We start from the raw sequence: 16,907 nt of genomic DNA, 5'->3' as shown, positions 1-16,907 counted from the left end.
GGCTCGACTCGGTTGTTAGACGAGTGGGCCGCGCGCGGTGCTGGCGGCGGGCCGTTGTTGGCGTTGACGATTGCGCGGTTTGCCGCGTCTGACGACGCCGCGCGACTGGCGGATGTGCGCGAATAGAGTCGCCCTGCGAGTCGGCTGCGGCGTGCTGCTGCTCCAATGCCTTGGCTACCAAAGCCTTGGCGTGCTGGACGAGGATCGCGCCGTCTCCCGTTTCGGGGATTCTTGCGAGGACGGCCTGCGCAGCTGCCACGTTGTCGGCTGGAGACGAGTGCAGTGGTAGGCCGTTGGCGTCGACCTCTGCCCGAGGAACTTCGGGTGGTGGTGGTGGGGGTGGCGGTGGTGCTCGCGCGCTGTTCTATCTGCAGCAGCCCGACTTCCTTCCGGGATGTCGTGGTTTTGGACTCGGGCGACCCGGATTTCTCCGTCCGGGTCGTCGGTTAAGGCGTGCGCTGGGAAAGTCGCTCGCGCGGGCGCGCTCCATGCGCCGGCGGTTTCGCTGCTGACGATAGTGGGACACGGCCCTTACTTCATCTTGCTCGAGGCGGAATTTCTGCCTTTCGGCGAGCTCCTTTTTCCTCTGCTCCTCGAGGGCCGCCCGGTGCGCCTCGATCTCGGTCGCGGTGGCGGTTGCGGGGAGGGGAGTGGTGAAGGCGTCGATCTCTCCTTCACCCCCTGCCATGAAGACTGCGGTCGGGTAGCGGTAACGCGGGGCCTCGACAGAGTCCGAGTCGTAATCGCTGCCGAAGAGGGAGAGGATGGAGTCGTCCTCGAAGCCACCTTCGAAGTCGCTCGGGTGGGAGACCAGGGAGATAGAGTCCTTGGTCGATGCTGTGGCGATGGAGCGGGCAGTCGGGGACGCAGCGGTGGATCCCGCAACCGACGTTGTAGCGATGATGTCGGTGAAGTCGGCGTCGATCGCAGCGATGATGGATTTGATGGCCGGGATGGTGTCGGCGGAATCGGCGACTGGAGCGGTGTCGGCGGAGTCGGTGGCTGCCGAGGCAACGGTGGAGTTAGCGGTCGGTGCCACGACCGCCGACTCGGCATCGTCTCCCAGGGCCGCCTCAGCCTCCGCGTATACCTCGCCGGTGACCGGGCGAGTAGCGGTGAGGAGCTGCCCGGGCGCGAAGGGATCGTGTGAGCGACGGGGCGAGGCTCGGAGGGATCGCTGACGCCGGCGAGCCCAACGAAGAGGTTGATGGAGCCGATCGGCACCATCCAGGCGTGTGTGAGAGGTGACGAGGCGGGCCGGTAGGTGCTTGGCTGGATGTGGAAGAAATTGCCGGTGGCGATCATCCTGCCGGAAGCAACCGGCCGCCGAACTGGCGAGTAGGGCCTCGCCGTAGCTCGAAGGCTTGATGTCCCATGCCCCACGGTGGGCGCCACTGTCGTGGATGTAACCACGGCAGATGCTACAGGGGGTAGCACTTCATTGATGCGAGGGGAAGGGAACATTGCCATCTACGGGTCGAGGTGCAAGAGACGCAAGGGTTTTACCCAGGTTCAGCCCCTCCGGAGAGTAAAAGGCCTACGTCCTGCTAGATCTCTATTGCTCAGTGGAGAATTACAATGGGGGGGCTCAGTCGGCGGCTACGCCGAGAGCTTACAGGGGGAGATTGGATCTCGAGTAAGGTGTCCTCTAGGGCCTAAGCTCGGGGGTTTATATAAGCACCCCCGGCCTAGGGTTACATGGAGATAACTCCGAATCATATCAGTTGCTACTAACCCGGGATCCGCTATCCCTCTCGCAAGTAATCTTCTTGTCCAGCCGTGTGGACCTCCTCCTTGGGATCACGGCCCGGCCGCTTAGGGCCTGGGCCGCTTAGGCGACTGGCGATCCACCCAAGCCTCTATCTTCATGGCGACTGGGACTGGCGACCCACCCCCTATGGGCATATCCCCATCACTTTGAACTTTGTCGTAAACAACTTTTCGATAAGTCGAGCTTCTTCAAGGATATTTCATCCAAGTCCATCAAATTTATAGATCCATTACTTTCAAAAAGTATTCATCTATCTTGGATTTCATGACGTATAGCCATTTTAACGGAGTTAGGGCCCATCATAACTTCTTTGTTTGTAGTTGGTTTATCATTGTTCAAAATCAATCATTTGTCCACAAATCATTTATTTGATCACAAAGTAAACCATACCTACAAGGTTCAATATGTACTTTGATCTCCATGACTAAAACACTTTGTAGTCATGGGAGCCATGATCGTCGTGGCCGCTTCCGGAACCAATTCCGATGCTGCGCTACTCTGATCATTATGCTCAGGTTCATAAACTTTATCAAGTTCTATTGTCCTCCCACTCAAAAACTTCGCTAGAAACAATTTCTTGGAAATAAGAAACATTGACAAACACTTTTGTCTTTGTCTCCATAGTGGGAAGAATTCCCAATCAATTCTCTGGGATAACCAACAAAGACATTCATCCGATTTTGGTTGTAAACTTATTTACTTATGCTATGCATACCAAAATTTAAGAAAGGACTATTAGGGTTCATACCCATGCCATAACTCGTATGGTGTCATTTCTACGGATCATGATGATGCTTTATTCAGTGTAAAAGCGGTAGTCTCTAAAGCATAATCCACAAAATTATGATGGCTTTATTTTATTTTATCTCATCATTAATCCAACAAAGTTTGGATACATCTCTTGGATACTTCATCATCACTATGATACTCCAAGTAACGTGAGTTGTAGAACAATTTCATAACTCTCTTAGATGTTTGCTAAAACTCGTAATTCAAATATTTCCACCATGATCCAATCATAGATATTTGACTTTTCTATTACGATGATTTCCACTTCATGCTAAAAATTATTTGAATCCATTCAAATGTTTCAAACTTCTTCCTTATCGAATATATCCACATATATATACTCAATTCATTGTTGGAAGTTTTCATGAAGTAGAAGAATCTCCCGCACACAACTATGCCCAGTGAACCACATACATCATCATGTATTTTTTTCACTAAGTTTGTTGCCCGTTCAACTCCTGGCCTATGAACGGTATTTTAATCATTCTCTTTAGAAAAGATTTGCAAGCGCCAAATGATTCAAAAATCAAATGACTCCAAAAATCCATTTGCATGGAGTTCTTTCATGCGTTCCTTTTTAACATGACCTAAATGGCGGTTCCACAAATAAGTGGAATTCAAATCATTTGCCTTATGGCATTTTAGCGTCAGTGTTATGTATGTGTGTTTCACCATTAAGATTTATAATAACTTATCCATCGTACATGGAGAAATGTCATAATTTGAACAACTCATTGTTTTTATTTGACCAGAGCAAAATAACAATTATTAAGTTCTTTATTATAAATTATAAGGGCTAGATAGAATGCCAACGACGAACATAATAACACTTTATTTTGTTCCAGACGTGCATTCCTATCATATTCCTTGTCAGTCACTTAGGCCATTGTATTCTTGTATTGCGTTGTTTTGTATGACACTTCATACCAACCAATATGGTACAAATACCCAAGAATTTCATTGTGTGACTAAACGAGGAATATATCCATAACATGTATATCATTTATATACACCTGAGCTAGACTTTCTAGTCTTTTCTTTCTTTCTGCTAATAATCTTTTGTAGTTTCTCTTTTAGCTTTCCTCATTATTCAGAAAAACACTTCAACATCAATAACTTCTAGGTTTGTTGGTCAAATACCAATAACCTTGAGGTTCTTACTTTGAAGTTGATCATCATATGACAAGTGTTCCGGAATTCACTATTAGTAACCTTGTAATATGATGAACAATTTCATTCATAATTTTATCCATTGTATCATGATGACTTTCTGAGACCATGTCTATACATGCTAGGCTCATAAAGTTTAACCTTAGTATTCGCATGTGCAAATCTGTCTTGCACCCGTTGTATGCACACGTAGATTCTATAACACCCGATCATCACGTGATGCTTCGAAACGACGAGTCTTAGCAACGGTGCATACTAAGGACGATTACTTCATGGATATGCGAATATCGTTAGTGCCCCAATAGTTGGAGGATTGGGACGCCTTGCATCTTCAACCTTCGTACATTCCCATAAAACTTATGAGTTTATGTAGTCTCACCAAATTATATTCTATCATCTTGCAATAAGGTCTTAGATATCACATATATCTCGTACCTTGATTATTTCCGAAAACTAAATTTTCAGCTCCTTACTTTTCAAACAGATTTGAACTTCAAGTTTCACGAAGACAAGATAACTTTAGGTACTAATTGAAACCATAGCTCTCTGAATCAACAAAGTGAGGTTTACTAAAAGTTTGCAATAGGACTTAATCATTTCTTGATTCATTAACAATACGGTACCAGTCCGTAAAGTTACTTGTCAGATTTAACAGTATTTCTATCTCAATTACAAGACTAGCGCATGGTAGAAAACGGATGCCAATTCTACAAATTAATTCAAATACTACTCAGACTATGTTTATGATAATTAGTTCATGTTTTAATCTAATTACTAATGAACTCCCACTTAATACAACATCCCTCATAGTTGTTAAGTGGTACACAATCCAAATCCACTACACCAAAACCGATCATCACGTGAGATGATGTAGCTTCAATGGTGAACATCAACATGTTGATCATATCATCCATATGACTCGTGTTCAACCTTTCGGTTTCCGTTGTCCCGAGGCCATGTCTGTACATGCTAGGCTCGTCAAGCAAACCCAAGTATTCCGCGTGTGCAACATGGCTTACACCCGTTGTATATGAACGTTGAATCTATCACATCCGATCATCACGAGATGCTTTGAAACGACGAACTTTGGCAACGGTGCATACGAGGGGAGAACACTTTATTATCTTGATATTAATGTGAGGGATCATCTTATAATGCTACCGTCGCGTTCTAAGCAAAATAAGATGCATAAAGGATTAACATCACATGCAATTCATATGTGATATGATATGGCCCTTTTGTCTTTGCGCCTTTGATCTTCATCTCCAAAGCACGGACATGATCTCCATCATTAACGAGCATGATCTCCATCATCGTCGGCGTAGCGTCAAGGTTCATGGCGCCGTCTTCATGGTTGTTCACCTCATGTAGCAACTATTACAACTACTTTGAAATACTACTCAACATGAAAATTAAAGACAACCATAAGGCTCCTGCCGGTTGCCACAATACAATAATGATCATCTCATACATATTCATCATCACATTATGGCCATATCATATCACCAAACCCTGCAAAAACAAGTTAGACGTCTCTAATTTGGTTTGCATATTTTACGTGGTTTAGGGATTTCGAGAGAGATCTAATCTACCTACGAACATGAACCACAACGGTGATACTAGTGTTGTCAATAGAAGAGTAAATTGAATCTTCACTATAGTAGGAGAGACAGACACCCGCAAAGCCTCTTATGCAATACAAGTTGCATGTCGAACGAGGAACAAGTCTCATGAACGCGGTCATGTAAAGTTAGTCCGGGCCGCTTCATCCCACTATGCCACAAAGATGCAAAGTACTCAAACTAAAGACAACAAGAGCATCAACGCCCACAAAACCATTGTGTTCTACTCGTGCAACCATCTATGCATAGACACGGCTCTGATACCACTGTAGGGATTCGTTGCATAGAAAACAAAAATTTTCCTACCGCGAGAACGCAATCCAAGCCAAGATGCCATCTAGAAGATGGGAGCAATGAGGGGATGAACGAGACTAACCCTTGAAGATTTCCAAAGCCTATAAGAGTAGGCTCTTATTGCTGCGGTAGACGATCACTTGCCGCTTGCAAAAGCGCGTAGAAGATCTTGATCACGGTGCCACGATCGGGCAGCACCTCCGTACTCGGTCACACGTTCGGTGTTGATGAAGACGACGTCCTTCTCCCCGTTCCAGCGGGCAGCGGAAGTAGTAGATCCTCCTCGGAATCCCGACAGCACGACGGCGTGGTGGCGGTGGTGGTGGAGATCTCCGACAGAGCTTCGCCTAAGCTATGTGGGAGAGAGAGGTAGGAGGGAACCGCTAGGGTTTGGGAGAGGGGGCGCCGGCTAGGGCAGCCTTGAGGGGTGCGGCCATGGTGGTGTTGTGGTGGCCGGCCAGCCCCTCTCCTCCCCTCTTTATATAGGTGGAAGCCCCAAGGTTTAGGTCAAAGTGTCCGAATAAGACCCCAACAAAAACCTTCCATGTGACCAAACCTAGGGGGAGTGGGACTCCCCCCTTTCCTTGGTGGGGTGGCCGGCCACCATGGTGGGGAGTCCACTTGGGACTCCTCCTCCCTTAGGCTGGCCGGCCAAGGTGGGTGGAGTCCCTCTGGGACTCCATCTTCCATCCTTATTTCTTCCGGACTCTTCTAGAACCTTCTAGAACCTTCCAGAGAAAATACCGGATCATTTTCAAACCTAGAAAATGACTTTCTATATATGAATCTTATTCTCCGGACCATTCCGGAACTCCTCGTGATGTCCTGGATCCCATCCGAGACTCCGAACAAAACTTCGAACTCCATTCCATATTCCATATCTACTTAAACGACATCAAACCTTAAGTGTGTTACCCTACGGTTCGTGAACTATGTAGACATGGTTGAGACTTCTCTCCGACCAATAACCAATAGCGGGATCTGGAGATCCATAATGGCTCCGACATATTCAACGATGACTTAGTGATCGAATGAACCATTCACATACGATACCAATTCCCTTTGTCACGCGATATTTTACTTGTCCGAGGTTTGATCATCGGTATCACTCTATACCTTGTTCAACCTCGTCTCCTGACAAGTACTCTTTACTCGTACCGTGGTATGTGGTCTCTTATGAACTTATTCATATGCTTGCAAGACATTAGACGACATTCCACCGAGAGGGCCCAGAGTATATCTATCCGTCATCGGGATGGACAAATCCCACTGTTGATCCATATGCCTCAACTCATATTTTCCGGATACTTAATCCCACCTTTATAACCACCCATTTACGCAATGGCGTTTGATGTAATCAAAGTACCTTTCCGGTATAAGTGATTTACATGATCTCATGGTCATAAGGACTAGGTAACTATGTATCGAAAGCTTATAGCAAATAACTTAATGACGTGATCTTATGCTACGCTTAATTGGGTGTGTCCATTACATCATTCATATAATGACATAACCTTGTTATTAATAACATCCAATGTTCATGATCATGAAACCATGATCATCTATTAATCAACAAGCTAGTTATACAAGAGGCTTACTAGGGACTCCTTGTTGTTCACATAACACACATGTATCAATGTTTCGGTTAATACAATTATAGCATGGTATGTAAACATTATCATAAACACAAAGATATATAATAACCATTTATTATTGCCTCTTGGGCATATCTCCAACACCATTTTCCCCCGCGCGCCGCCGCCGGAATCCGTCAGATCCGCGCCCCTCCGCCGTCCGCCGAGCCGCGCCGAGCTGCGTCGACGCCCGCCGCACCTCCGCCGCACCCCCGCCGAAGTTCCGCGTCCCTCCGCGCGCGCCGCCGCCCTCCCGCCGTGGTCTTCTCCGCCGTTTTTCGCCGGTGAGTATTCCGCCGCGTTCTTCTTCGTTGCCGCCGGTAAAATGGTCGGATTTGGGGCTGATGTATGGTATACCATGGTTGATGGCTTCGGAGGATGTGCACATGGCAGATTTGGACGCGACGTCGACCGATTGGTCCTCGTCGGATTCTGACGATTCGGAAATCGACGAGTTGCTCAACGACGACGAGACGGAGATGATGCTGCTCCTGTTCGGCTTGAAGCAAACGGAGGACCGCATGAAGCTGCTGGATCAGCGGAAAGGATCCGTGATGGGGCGTATGTGCATTCCGCGGAACCGCGCGCTCGGCCACGAACAGCTGATGCAAGATTATTCCGCCGAGGTACCGACCTATCCTCCCCGCTTCTTCCGTAGACGGTACCGAATGCGTAGGTCTTTGTTCGAGAGAATCGTCAAAGATTGCGAGGCAAATTGCGATTATTTCAAGCAAAGAAGAAATGCTGCCCAAGTCATGGGATTTAGCCCATATCAAAAAATTTCTGCCACCATGAGGTTTATTGCATACGGTATACCAGCAGATTATACCGATGAGTACCTTCGCATTGGTGTGCAAACAACCACGGATTGCGTGCGTATGTTTGCCAAGATGGTGATCAAGTTGTATGGAGAGAAGTATCTCCGAGCTCCAAATGAGGATGATACAAAAAGGCTCATGGAGATCAATGAAAAGAGGGGGTGGCCGGGGATGCTTGGTAGTTTGGATTGCATGCATTGGACATGGAAAAATTGTCCAAAAGCATGGCATGGAATGTATTGTGGCAAAATCCGTGATGCTACCATTGTTCTTGAAGCTGTGGCCTCTCAAGACTTATGGATTTGGCATGCTTTTTTTGGATTGCCGGGGACACTCAACGGCATCAACATCTTGAATAGATCCCCTTTGTTTGCAAGACTAGTTAAGGGTGAAGCTCCACCTTGTAACTACAAAGTTATGAACAATGAGTACACCATAGGGTACTATCTCACAGATGGTATTTACCCTAACTATGCAACCCTTGTCAAGTCCATAAAAGAGAAAAAGGACAGGGCTTTGACAAGAAAGAAAGCTTGCTTCACCAAAAATCAAGAGGCATGCCGCAAGGATATTGAGAGAGCTTTTGGTGTCTTGCAAGCAAGGTTTGCAATTGTCCGAGTCCTGCTAGGTTTTGGGACAACGAAACTTTTGTTGATGTCATGACATGTTGTGTGATTCTTCACAACATGATCATTGAAGATGAAAGAGGTTTGAACTTGCCATGTTTCTATGACAATGTTGGCACCCGAGTGCAGACCGAGAGGAACCCTGATCGGATTGAAGCTTTTCTTGCAGCTCATCGAGGCATTGAAAATGCCGAGACTCATCACCAGCTCACCCAAGATCTGATTGATCACCATTGGCAGTTGGATGGCCAATGATTTATTACATTCATTTCCCATTGTACTATGTGTGAAACATTCATTTCCTATTGTTGTATGTGTGAAATATTTGTTATTTGTTTAATTCTTCCATTAGAACATTTGTTGACATTTCCGAAAAACATTATTGTAATAATTATGACGATTATTGCGTGATGTAAACCATTTATTTTATGTGAATGTTGTGTTGGTTCTAATATGCAATTTGTCAAAAAAACCCTGTTTTGAGGGGTTGAAAACCCGGATATTCTGTTTTACGGGTTGGGGATACGGGGTCTGCTAGCTCGTTCGAGTTTTCGGCCGACGAAAAGTGAATACAGGGCCCTCTACTCGCGTTTTAAGGGGCGAAAAAATACGGGACCTATTAGACATGCTCTAATACAATACGAAGGGAAGAGATTCGAGGTGACGAATGTACATTGTTGAAAACAAAAAAGGGTTTCTGATAATAAGATACGAAGTCTATGCAAATAAAAACATAAGGTAGTGACTTTTGCATCCGTTCTATTTAGAATATCACGCCAGGTATATATGTTTATCCGAGCAAGGAAGGGCGAGGAGAGGAGAAAGTCACTGATCTGAGTTACAACTCCTTTGCCCTCGAAGGAAACGGTAAAACGATGTTGCGGCGGCGGGGCAGCTACCAATACCAAAGCACATTCATTTCTTCATCGGCGGTGTCTTGTGTATTCACATGGAGCCTGCCCTCTTGTGTGCCATGTTTCCCCTTTTGCGATGGTGTGCCCAGCCAACATTTCGATACTGAATCACGAGCAAGGGACTAGGCCGGGACGTGGTAAGCTGAAACCGACACGAGACGCTCACATGAGTCTGAAATTCCGAATGTGGGGGTCAACCTCGACTTGTGCATCTGCCGTCGTATACGCTGCCACAGTGTGCTTGTATAGGAACCAGAACTGCCTACTCAGATTTCCGTCTTGCCACCTGGAGCACGGGCGCTGAAAAGTTGTTTTTGTTTCGCCTCCACGTGAACCCCTCGGCTCCATAGCCGGCCGCAGACGCCAGTTCACATGCAGCGATCGACGACGACACGCCGGACGGACGCAGGACACGTCAGAGACTCACAAGCGTCCGTCCTCTCCAGCAAGAGCAAGTGCGCACACTCTGAGGTCTGAGCTCGATCCTTCTCCAGTTCACATCAATCTCTTCGTGAATCGCCCAATCAGTTCATCAATAGCAGCAGCAGATGCATCCAAGTACCCGTGCAGAAATGGCTTTGAATGCGACTGCCCGCAGGCCGCAGGTCACACTCTTCGCTAAGTTCGTCGTAGGCACTGGCGAAGCTAAAGAAAATACTACGTGGAAAAGGCAGGCCAAGTGTCTTGTGCGGGCGGGCGACGGATCGCCAGGCGGCGGAGACAAAACCATCCCCCAGCGAGCACGCTTGGTTGGCAAGCTCTCCTCTTCCTCCTCCCGTGCGGCGTAGGTGAGCGCGGCCAGCAAGCAAAGCGGCGCCGACGGATATCATATCATAATCTTTTCGCCCCCGTACGTCGCCGTCGCGGGAGGTGTTCCGTTGCCAGGTCCTCCGTCGCCTATAAATCCGGGGCAGGCTCACACAAAGATCGTTGCCTTGGACTGCATGCTGCGGATCGATGTGCAGCTCTCGAGTTCATAACAGAGCAGCAGCTAGCGTGGACTGCCCCCTCTTCTTCTTCTTCTACCTACAGACCCACTGCCCAAGTGCATTGGCCTCTCCACGGGTGGGTAATCTAACTATCTGCTGCCGCTGCTGCCTGAGCTCTGTTTCTCTCTACATTGCCATTGCCCTGAACATCTCTTTCTTCGTGCTCTGTTTCTTGATTGCCATTTCCCTGAATATTTCCTCCCTGTTTTCTTGGGGTTCATGCAGAGCACACAGTGCTGACGGACGGTGAAGGCTGATAGCCAGATTCGATGGAGAAATTACTGGTGTTCTTGCTCCTATGCGCAGCTGCTCTAATGGAAGGTAAGCAATGTGCATGAGCTAGTCAAGTTGCCGTACGTAGAAATGCACATCTAGCGCCTCTAAGAACAGCTCACTGATCATTAATTGAGCAGATCGCATTTCATGAGAATTTCGCAGCACTGATTGATGGCTTAACCATTTGCTTTACATTCATGCAGGTTTCATGGCCAAGTCTCTTCCTTACGATTATTCGGCAAGCGTCGAGGCAAGTCCACCCAATCTCAAACCACACATTACTCTCTTTTGCTCAACTCTTACGTTTTCATAGGTAGCCCATGCTCAAGGCCAGATATTTTCTTAGCACATCAATGGGACTGGATTTTTTTTTTGACAGAGAATAAATGGGATTGGATTAGTAGAGAGATTACCAGTGGAATGGGTTTAGCAGATCATTATTAGTTCCTCACGCAACGGGTTAATTTCCCGCGCAAGTTAGAACGGAATGGGGTTTTCCCGCGCAAGTTAAAATGGCATTTCCTGCTTGACTTTCTCTCCAACGTACTGTATGTGCTTTTCAGCACCATGCACGAAAGCGGCCGGTCTAGTGTGTGTGTCTAGTGTACAGACTTGTCACATAAGCTTAGCTCAGAACAAAAACTCCAACACCATATATCTATATATAATTTGGATTCATCTTGTACTAATATAGGCTTTGTTTTGTCCTGTCTTATGTTGTTCCAGCCGTAGTGGTTACAAACTTATAATACGGGGTACTATAGTGGAGACATACAAAACAAGCCAGAAAGTTTCTGAAATTAGTCCCTAGCATTTGATTATCTGCTGATCCATGTCATTAGGCAAACAAAGCATCTGTATATTGCCAAGATGAAAGCAACATATATCCATGGAATGGGATGCCTTCATTAAAGATGCCTAATAGATGAAACTTGTGTGCGGTGGTCATGTTGTAACTTCAGAATAACCACCTACTCAGCTAGGTGATTACGTTGGGCAGTGGGCTTGAACTGCCAACTTTTATTGACATATTCTTTGTCGTTAGGGCAATTATATTTTTTAATACGTACTGACTTGTGTGGGGGTGGATGCAGTGCTTGGCTGAGCCGCTGGAGCCTCACTACGGCGGCGGCGTCATCGTCAACCCGGACTTCAACTCCGGCCTTCAGGGCTGGTCGTCCTTCGGGTACGGCAGAGTCGCCGAGGGCGCGTCGGTGGCGACGGGGAACCGGTACGCCGCGGCGGTGAACCGGACGCGGCCGTACCATAGCGTCAGCCAGAAGGTGTACCTGCAGAACGACACGCACTACACTTTGTCAGGTTTGGCTAGTCACTCATGCTCTGTTTTTTTTTTTTTTTTTTGGCTTGCGATCTCGCTGAAAACATCTTCGTTTGCGTGCAGCCTGGTTTCAGGTGAGCAATGGCAGCGCCGCCGCCGTGCGGGCGGTCGTCAAGACCGCCGATGACTTCGTCCACGTCGGCGGGGTCGTGGCCAAGCCCGGGTGCTGGTCCATGCTCAAGGGCGGGCTCACCTCCGCCAAGGCCGGACGCGCCGAGCTCTACTTCGAGGTCTGAATTCACTGCAACTAATTAGTTCGTGAAAACGATCGAGTTGATTAACATGGATATAATGGTGCGTGCGCGCAGAGCAACGCGACGGTGGACATATGGGTGGACAGCGTGTCGCTGAAGCCGTTCAGCAAGGAGGAGTGGGCGGCGCACCGGACGGAGTCGACCCGCGCCACTCGCCGGAAGACGGTGAGGCTGCAGGCGTCGGACTCCGCGGGCAACCCGCTGCAGGGCGCGGAGGTGTCCGTGGAGAACGTGCGCACCAGCTTCCCGCTGGGCGCCGCCATGAGCGGCGAGATCCTGCACAACGCGGCGTACCAGCAGTGGTTCACGTCCCGGTTCACGGTGACCACCTTCGAGAACGAGATGAAGTGGTACAGCACGGAGCCGGCGCCGGGGCGGGAGGACTACACGGTGGCGGACGCGATGCTGGCGCTGGCGAAGCAGCACGGCATCGGGGTGCGCGGCCACAACGTGTTCTGGGACGACCCCAAGCAGCAGCCGCGGTGGGTGCAGTCGCTGCCCTACACGGAGCTGCTGGCGGCGGCGTCGCGCCGGATCCGGTCCTTCGTGTCGCGGTACGCCGGGCAGCTCATCGCGTGGGACGTGGTGAACGAGAACCTGCACTTCTCCTTCTTCGAGCGGCAGTTCGGGTGGGACGCCTCCACGGCATTCTACGCGGCGGCGCGGCTGCTGGACGCCGGGTCGTCGCTCATGTTCATGAACGACTTCAACACGCTGGAGCAGCCCGGGGACATGGCGGCGGTGCCGGGCAGGTACGTCGACCGGCTGAAGCAGATCATCGCGTCGTACCCGGAGAACGGCGCCGGCATGGCCATCGGGCTGGAGGGCCACTTCACCACGCCCAACATCCCCTACATGCGCGCCGCGCTCGACTCCATGTCGACGGTGGGCATCCCCGTGTGGCTGACGGAGGTGGACGTCGCCGGCGGGCCGATGCAGGCGCAGCACCTGGAGGAGGTGCTGCGGGAGGCGTACGCGCACCCGGCGGTGCAGGGGGTGATCCTCTGGTCGGCGTGGCACGCCCAGGGTTGCTACGTCATGTGCCTCACCGACAACAACTTCAAGAACCTGCCTCAGGGGGACGTCGTGGACCGGCTGCTCGCCGAGTGGCGGACGGCGGCGCAGACCGGCACCACCGACGAGCAGGGGTACTTCCAGGCCGAGGTCGCGCACGGCGAGTACAAGGTCACCGTCAGCCACCCGTCGCTCAACACGTCTGTCTCGCAGAGCGTCACGGTCGAGCTGGGCTCCGGGAATCACTTCTTCATCCAGGCCTAAGCTACAATCAATCACAGTGCTTTGCTAGCCTCCCATGACCCTTGCTAGGTGCTATATGGAGAGAGATTTTAGAGCATCATACTACTATTCAGAATGAAAATATGTAGACCACCACCACACAGATTAGCCATTCACGTACCAATTTTACACTGTAAAAGAAAAGGAAAATGGCAATATATGTTCTACTTTAGAAGATGGGTTCTCAGGTGAAATGTTCAATGTCTCAGCTTTTCAGCTAGTTTTGGCTTCAGGTCAGGATTAGCTGCGGCGGCGACGGCGGCCACTTTGGTACTTGTTCTCTTCTAACACAAAGTTCCTTTCCGGAAAATTCTTTTCCCATTCCTTGACATGACATTTTCTCATGATCAGAGTTTCCATTATCTTACTCCAACCGGATACAAACGAACTGAAATCACGAGCGAGACACAGACAAAGGAAAAAAAGGGCCCCCTGTTCTTCGTGCGTAGAACACCACATCCAAAGGTTCAGACTAAACCGCATCGGTTTCACATTCCACACATCACATTTGTACTATGTTGTTCAACTGCAGACATCGCATCAGCACAATATGTCCTGAATTAGTTAACCTTGTCTTTGTACAAAATCTATCTCAATCAAACTTAAACAGGTTGCATAGGTATGACATCTACTATATATCTGAATGACCTGTACCAAATGAATGTTACATTACACTGTAAGCCCGTGGCGGCATTGACGTGGACTTAATTGGCATACAACAAACTGATGCTTCAACCAAAAAGCTCAAAAGAGGGAAGAGTAAATCACACAGAACATCCTATACTCAGCCGCAACCTAATTAAACAGAAAATGAGATGATCAACAAGTGAACTCTGATCCTACCAACACTACGAATGTACCTGAGCTGTCATGAAGCTTCAACAAAGCCAAACTTGCCAAGCACAGCCGTTGTTTCCTCCCTTGAACTGCAAAAAATGTATTTGGTGTCAAAGACTCAAGTCCATTTGAACATTGTATATCAAAAAAAGCTTATCTCCAAAATGTATCTGAGAAATTTAAACAGAGCTTTGAATAACTGATTACTATGTCGCACTCACCTTCCATCTCTCAATATCTTGTAGACTCCTGGTGTTATCAGGTCAACAATTGTTGAACCAGCACGCCCAGAAGGAAGTACTCCACCATCAAACACATATGAACAATGTGGCCATAGATCTCCAAAGTCTTTTACGCTGACGCTACTAGGTCGACCGCTTAAGTTGGCGCTTGTAAGTGCAAGTGCACTCCCAGCACCACGAGCAATGGATCGTATGAAGTCCAGATTTGGCACACGTACACCAATGCTGTCCAGACCAGGATTAAGTGATCTCTCCAATATACTGTTTTCACCTATGCGTAACAAATAGAGAGTATATTCAACACCTTGTGCAGCTTAATAAAGAAGCTCGACAAAACAATGAAAGATAGTGTGGTATCCTCACCTCGTTTCAAAACAACAGTGACAGGCCCAGGAAGTAGACTATGAAGTAACCCATCTGGCAAATGATCCACCACGGCAAACCGCGATATGTCTGGGACATCAGCAACACAGATTGCCAGAGGGCGTGTATGGATGCGTCCTTTGATCTCATATATCCGATTTACTGCTTCCGCAGAACTGTCATGAAGAGCAAATGTATGGACGCAATAAGCTGAAAGTCACTAAGAGGAATTCCAAAGTGGAAGTTTTAGCTTAAATAGATGTGATGGTTCTTCTAACTCCAGATGAAAGCAAGGGTTCTGAAATTTATTCTGGATGTTTACATCGCATGCCTAATTTAGATATGGGTACAGGACTAAAGATTCAGCATCACTTGATTCCAGAGTAATCATGAAAGACATTTCAGACTTTCCGTTCTTTACAATCACATTGCGTCACTGCAGTAAGTGCTAATTTGGAATTCTTCACGAAAACAATATTTATTAGAATACAGGAAACAAACTTAAACTCCTAGCACCAAAAGAGAATTTAAGAAAACTAACCAGGCATCACAAGAAAATCCGTATATTGTATCAGTGGGCACCGCGATCACCTGCCCCCCATTGATTGCGTCGATTGCTTTCGCCACATGATCTTTCGATGCTGGAAAAATGTGTTCTGTGCTGGCTTCTATTCGGTGTGAAATGTTTTCTGACACATTCACTGAGCAGGACACAACACACTTTGTCTCATGCTGAGAATATAATTTTCCGACCTTCAGAAAGCTAAAAGAAATAACAAGTATGCGATTGGTATTCAGAATGACGATTTCACAACATCTCAGTAAAATAAACAAATAGTTTTTCTAAAAAGGAATTTAACTGAACAACATCTCAATATTAGAAAGGATTCCACTAACAACGGATGATTTACATAGCAAATCCCAGCAAACATGTACAATTCAATTATTATTTTTATTGCAGCAAAAAATACAAAAAAATACTGTGGAGATATAATTGATGGTAGCAATACAAACTCAGTGCCATTGGAACAATATAAGCTGTCAAGCTCAATTAGTAATAAAGGAATCTTATTGGTAGTTTGGTACATCGTAGAGTTCATACTGTTAACCCAATGAAGGGTACGCACCCGATAATGTTTCACTTGATAGAGAGAACACGATAATTTTTAGTTGATAGGGAGACAAGCAGCTATATGAGCAAGCAGACCATGAAAAGAAGTCAAGATAACATCATCGTGACAATCAGCTCATTAACCCAAGAACAAGAACTTAAATTACGACGGCAGGCCAAACGTAAACCTAACGAACTATTTATCCTACATGCTCCCGGACCCAGAAATTTCTTGGGCAATCAATTATCCGAGCAAACGAACAGGAATCGCAGGAACGAAGAGAGATACCTCTGAGCCAGCGGTTGTCTGGCGGGGGCACGAACCAGAGGGAGCCTCTCCCCTGCCGCCCTAGCACACGCCTTCATCTTCCGCCGCCGCCGCCGCCGCCGCGCCGGAAACGAACCGCGGAACAGGAGAAAACAGGGCTGCCTAGTAGTAGTAGTCAAACGTATCCGACATGGGAAGGGGAAGACAATCCGAGTCTCTCTGACAGGTGGGGCCCGCGCTGCTCCTGGCTTCCGGGAGCTCTGGGAGGGGCTATTGTGCGAGGAGCAGGAAGAG

At 47.9% G+C, this 16,907-nt stretch overlaps 2 protein-coding genes across 2 annotated transcripts; one reads left to right on the top strand and one right to left on the bottom strand.

Annotated features, from left to right (window-relative positions):
• The first annotated feature begins 10,004 nt into the window (after positions 1 to 10,004).
• LOC127296635 (endo-1,4-beta-xylanase 5) lies at positions 10,005 to 13,969 on the top strand. The gene is made up of 6 exons (XM_051326804.2): positions 10,005 to 10,703; positions 10,853 to 10,948; positions 11,107 to 11,153; positions 11,998 to 12,223; positions 12,306 to 12,472; positions 12,551 to 13,969. The coding sequence occupies exons 2-6, from the start codon at positions 10,897 to 10,899 to the stop codon at positions 13,772 to 13,774; spliced, it is 1,716 nt and encodes a 571-aa protein (XP_051182764.1). The 5' UTR covers positions 10,005 to 10,703; positions 10,853 to 10,896; the 3' UTR covers positions 13,775 to 13,969.
• A 439-nt stretch (positions 13,970 to 14,408) lies between these two features.
• LOC127296637 (uncharacterized) lies at positions 14,409 to 16,871 on the bottom strand. The gene is made up of 5 exons (XM_051326806.2): positions 16,635 to 16,871; positions 15,776 to 15,997; positions 15,235 to 15,410; positions 14,851 to 15,142; positions 14,409 to 14,718 (listed from the first exon to the last, which is right to left on the bottom strand). Exons 1-5 carry the CDS (start codon positions 16,709 to 16,711, stop codon positions 14,661 to 14,663), a joined length of 825 nt encoding a protein of 274 aa, XP_051182766.1. The 5' UTR covers positions 16,712 to 16,871; the 3' UTR covers positions 14,409 to 14,660.
• Between the last annotated feature and the right edge of the window lie 36 nt (positions 16,872 to 16,907).

The sequence above is a fragment of the Lolium perenne genome, chromosome 4 (genome assembly GCF_019359855.2).
Source record: "Lolium perenne isolate Kyuss_39 chromosome 4, Kyuss_2.0, whole genome shotgun sequence".
In the NCBI taxonomy this organism is placed as follows: domain Eukaryota; kingdom Viridiplantae; phylum Streptophyta; class Magnoliopsida; order Poales; family Poaceae; genus Lolium; species Lolium perenne.
Note: the sequence above shows the minus strand (reverse complement) of the source record. Positions and strands in the feature narration are given on the sequence as shown.

Excerpts from the sequence above, each read along its gene's own strand:
- LOC127296635 (XM_051326804.2), top strand. The coding sequence starts at position 10,897 with ATGGAGAAATTACTGGTGTTCTTGCTCCTATGCGCAGCTGCTCTAATG. Across the intron at positions 11,154-11,997 it reads ATTATTCGGCAAGCGTCGAG|TGCTTGGCTGAGCCGCTGGA; the intron begins GCAAGTCCACCC and ends GGGTGGATGCAG. Across the intron at positions 12,224-12,305 it reads CACGCACTACACTTTGTCAG|CCTGGTTTCAGGTGAGCAAT; the intron begins GTTTGGCTAGTC and ends GTTTGCGTGCAG.
- LOC127296637 (XM_051326806.2), bottom strand. The coding sequence starts at position 16,711 with ATGAAGGCGTGTGCTAGGGCGGCAGGGGAGAGGCTCCCTCTGGTTCGT. Across the intron at positions 15,998-16,634 it reads AGACAACCGCTGGCTCAGAG|CTTTCTGAAGGTCGGAAAAT; the intron begins GTATCTCTCTTC and ends TATTTCTTTTAG. Across the intron at positions 14,719-14,850 it reads AAGATATTGAGAGATGGAAG|TTCAAGGGAGGAAACAACGG; the intron begins GTGAGTGCGACA and ends CATTTTTTGCAG.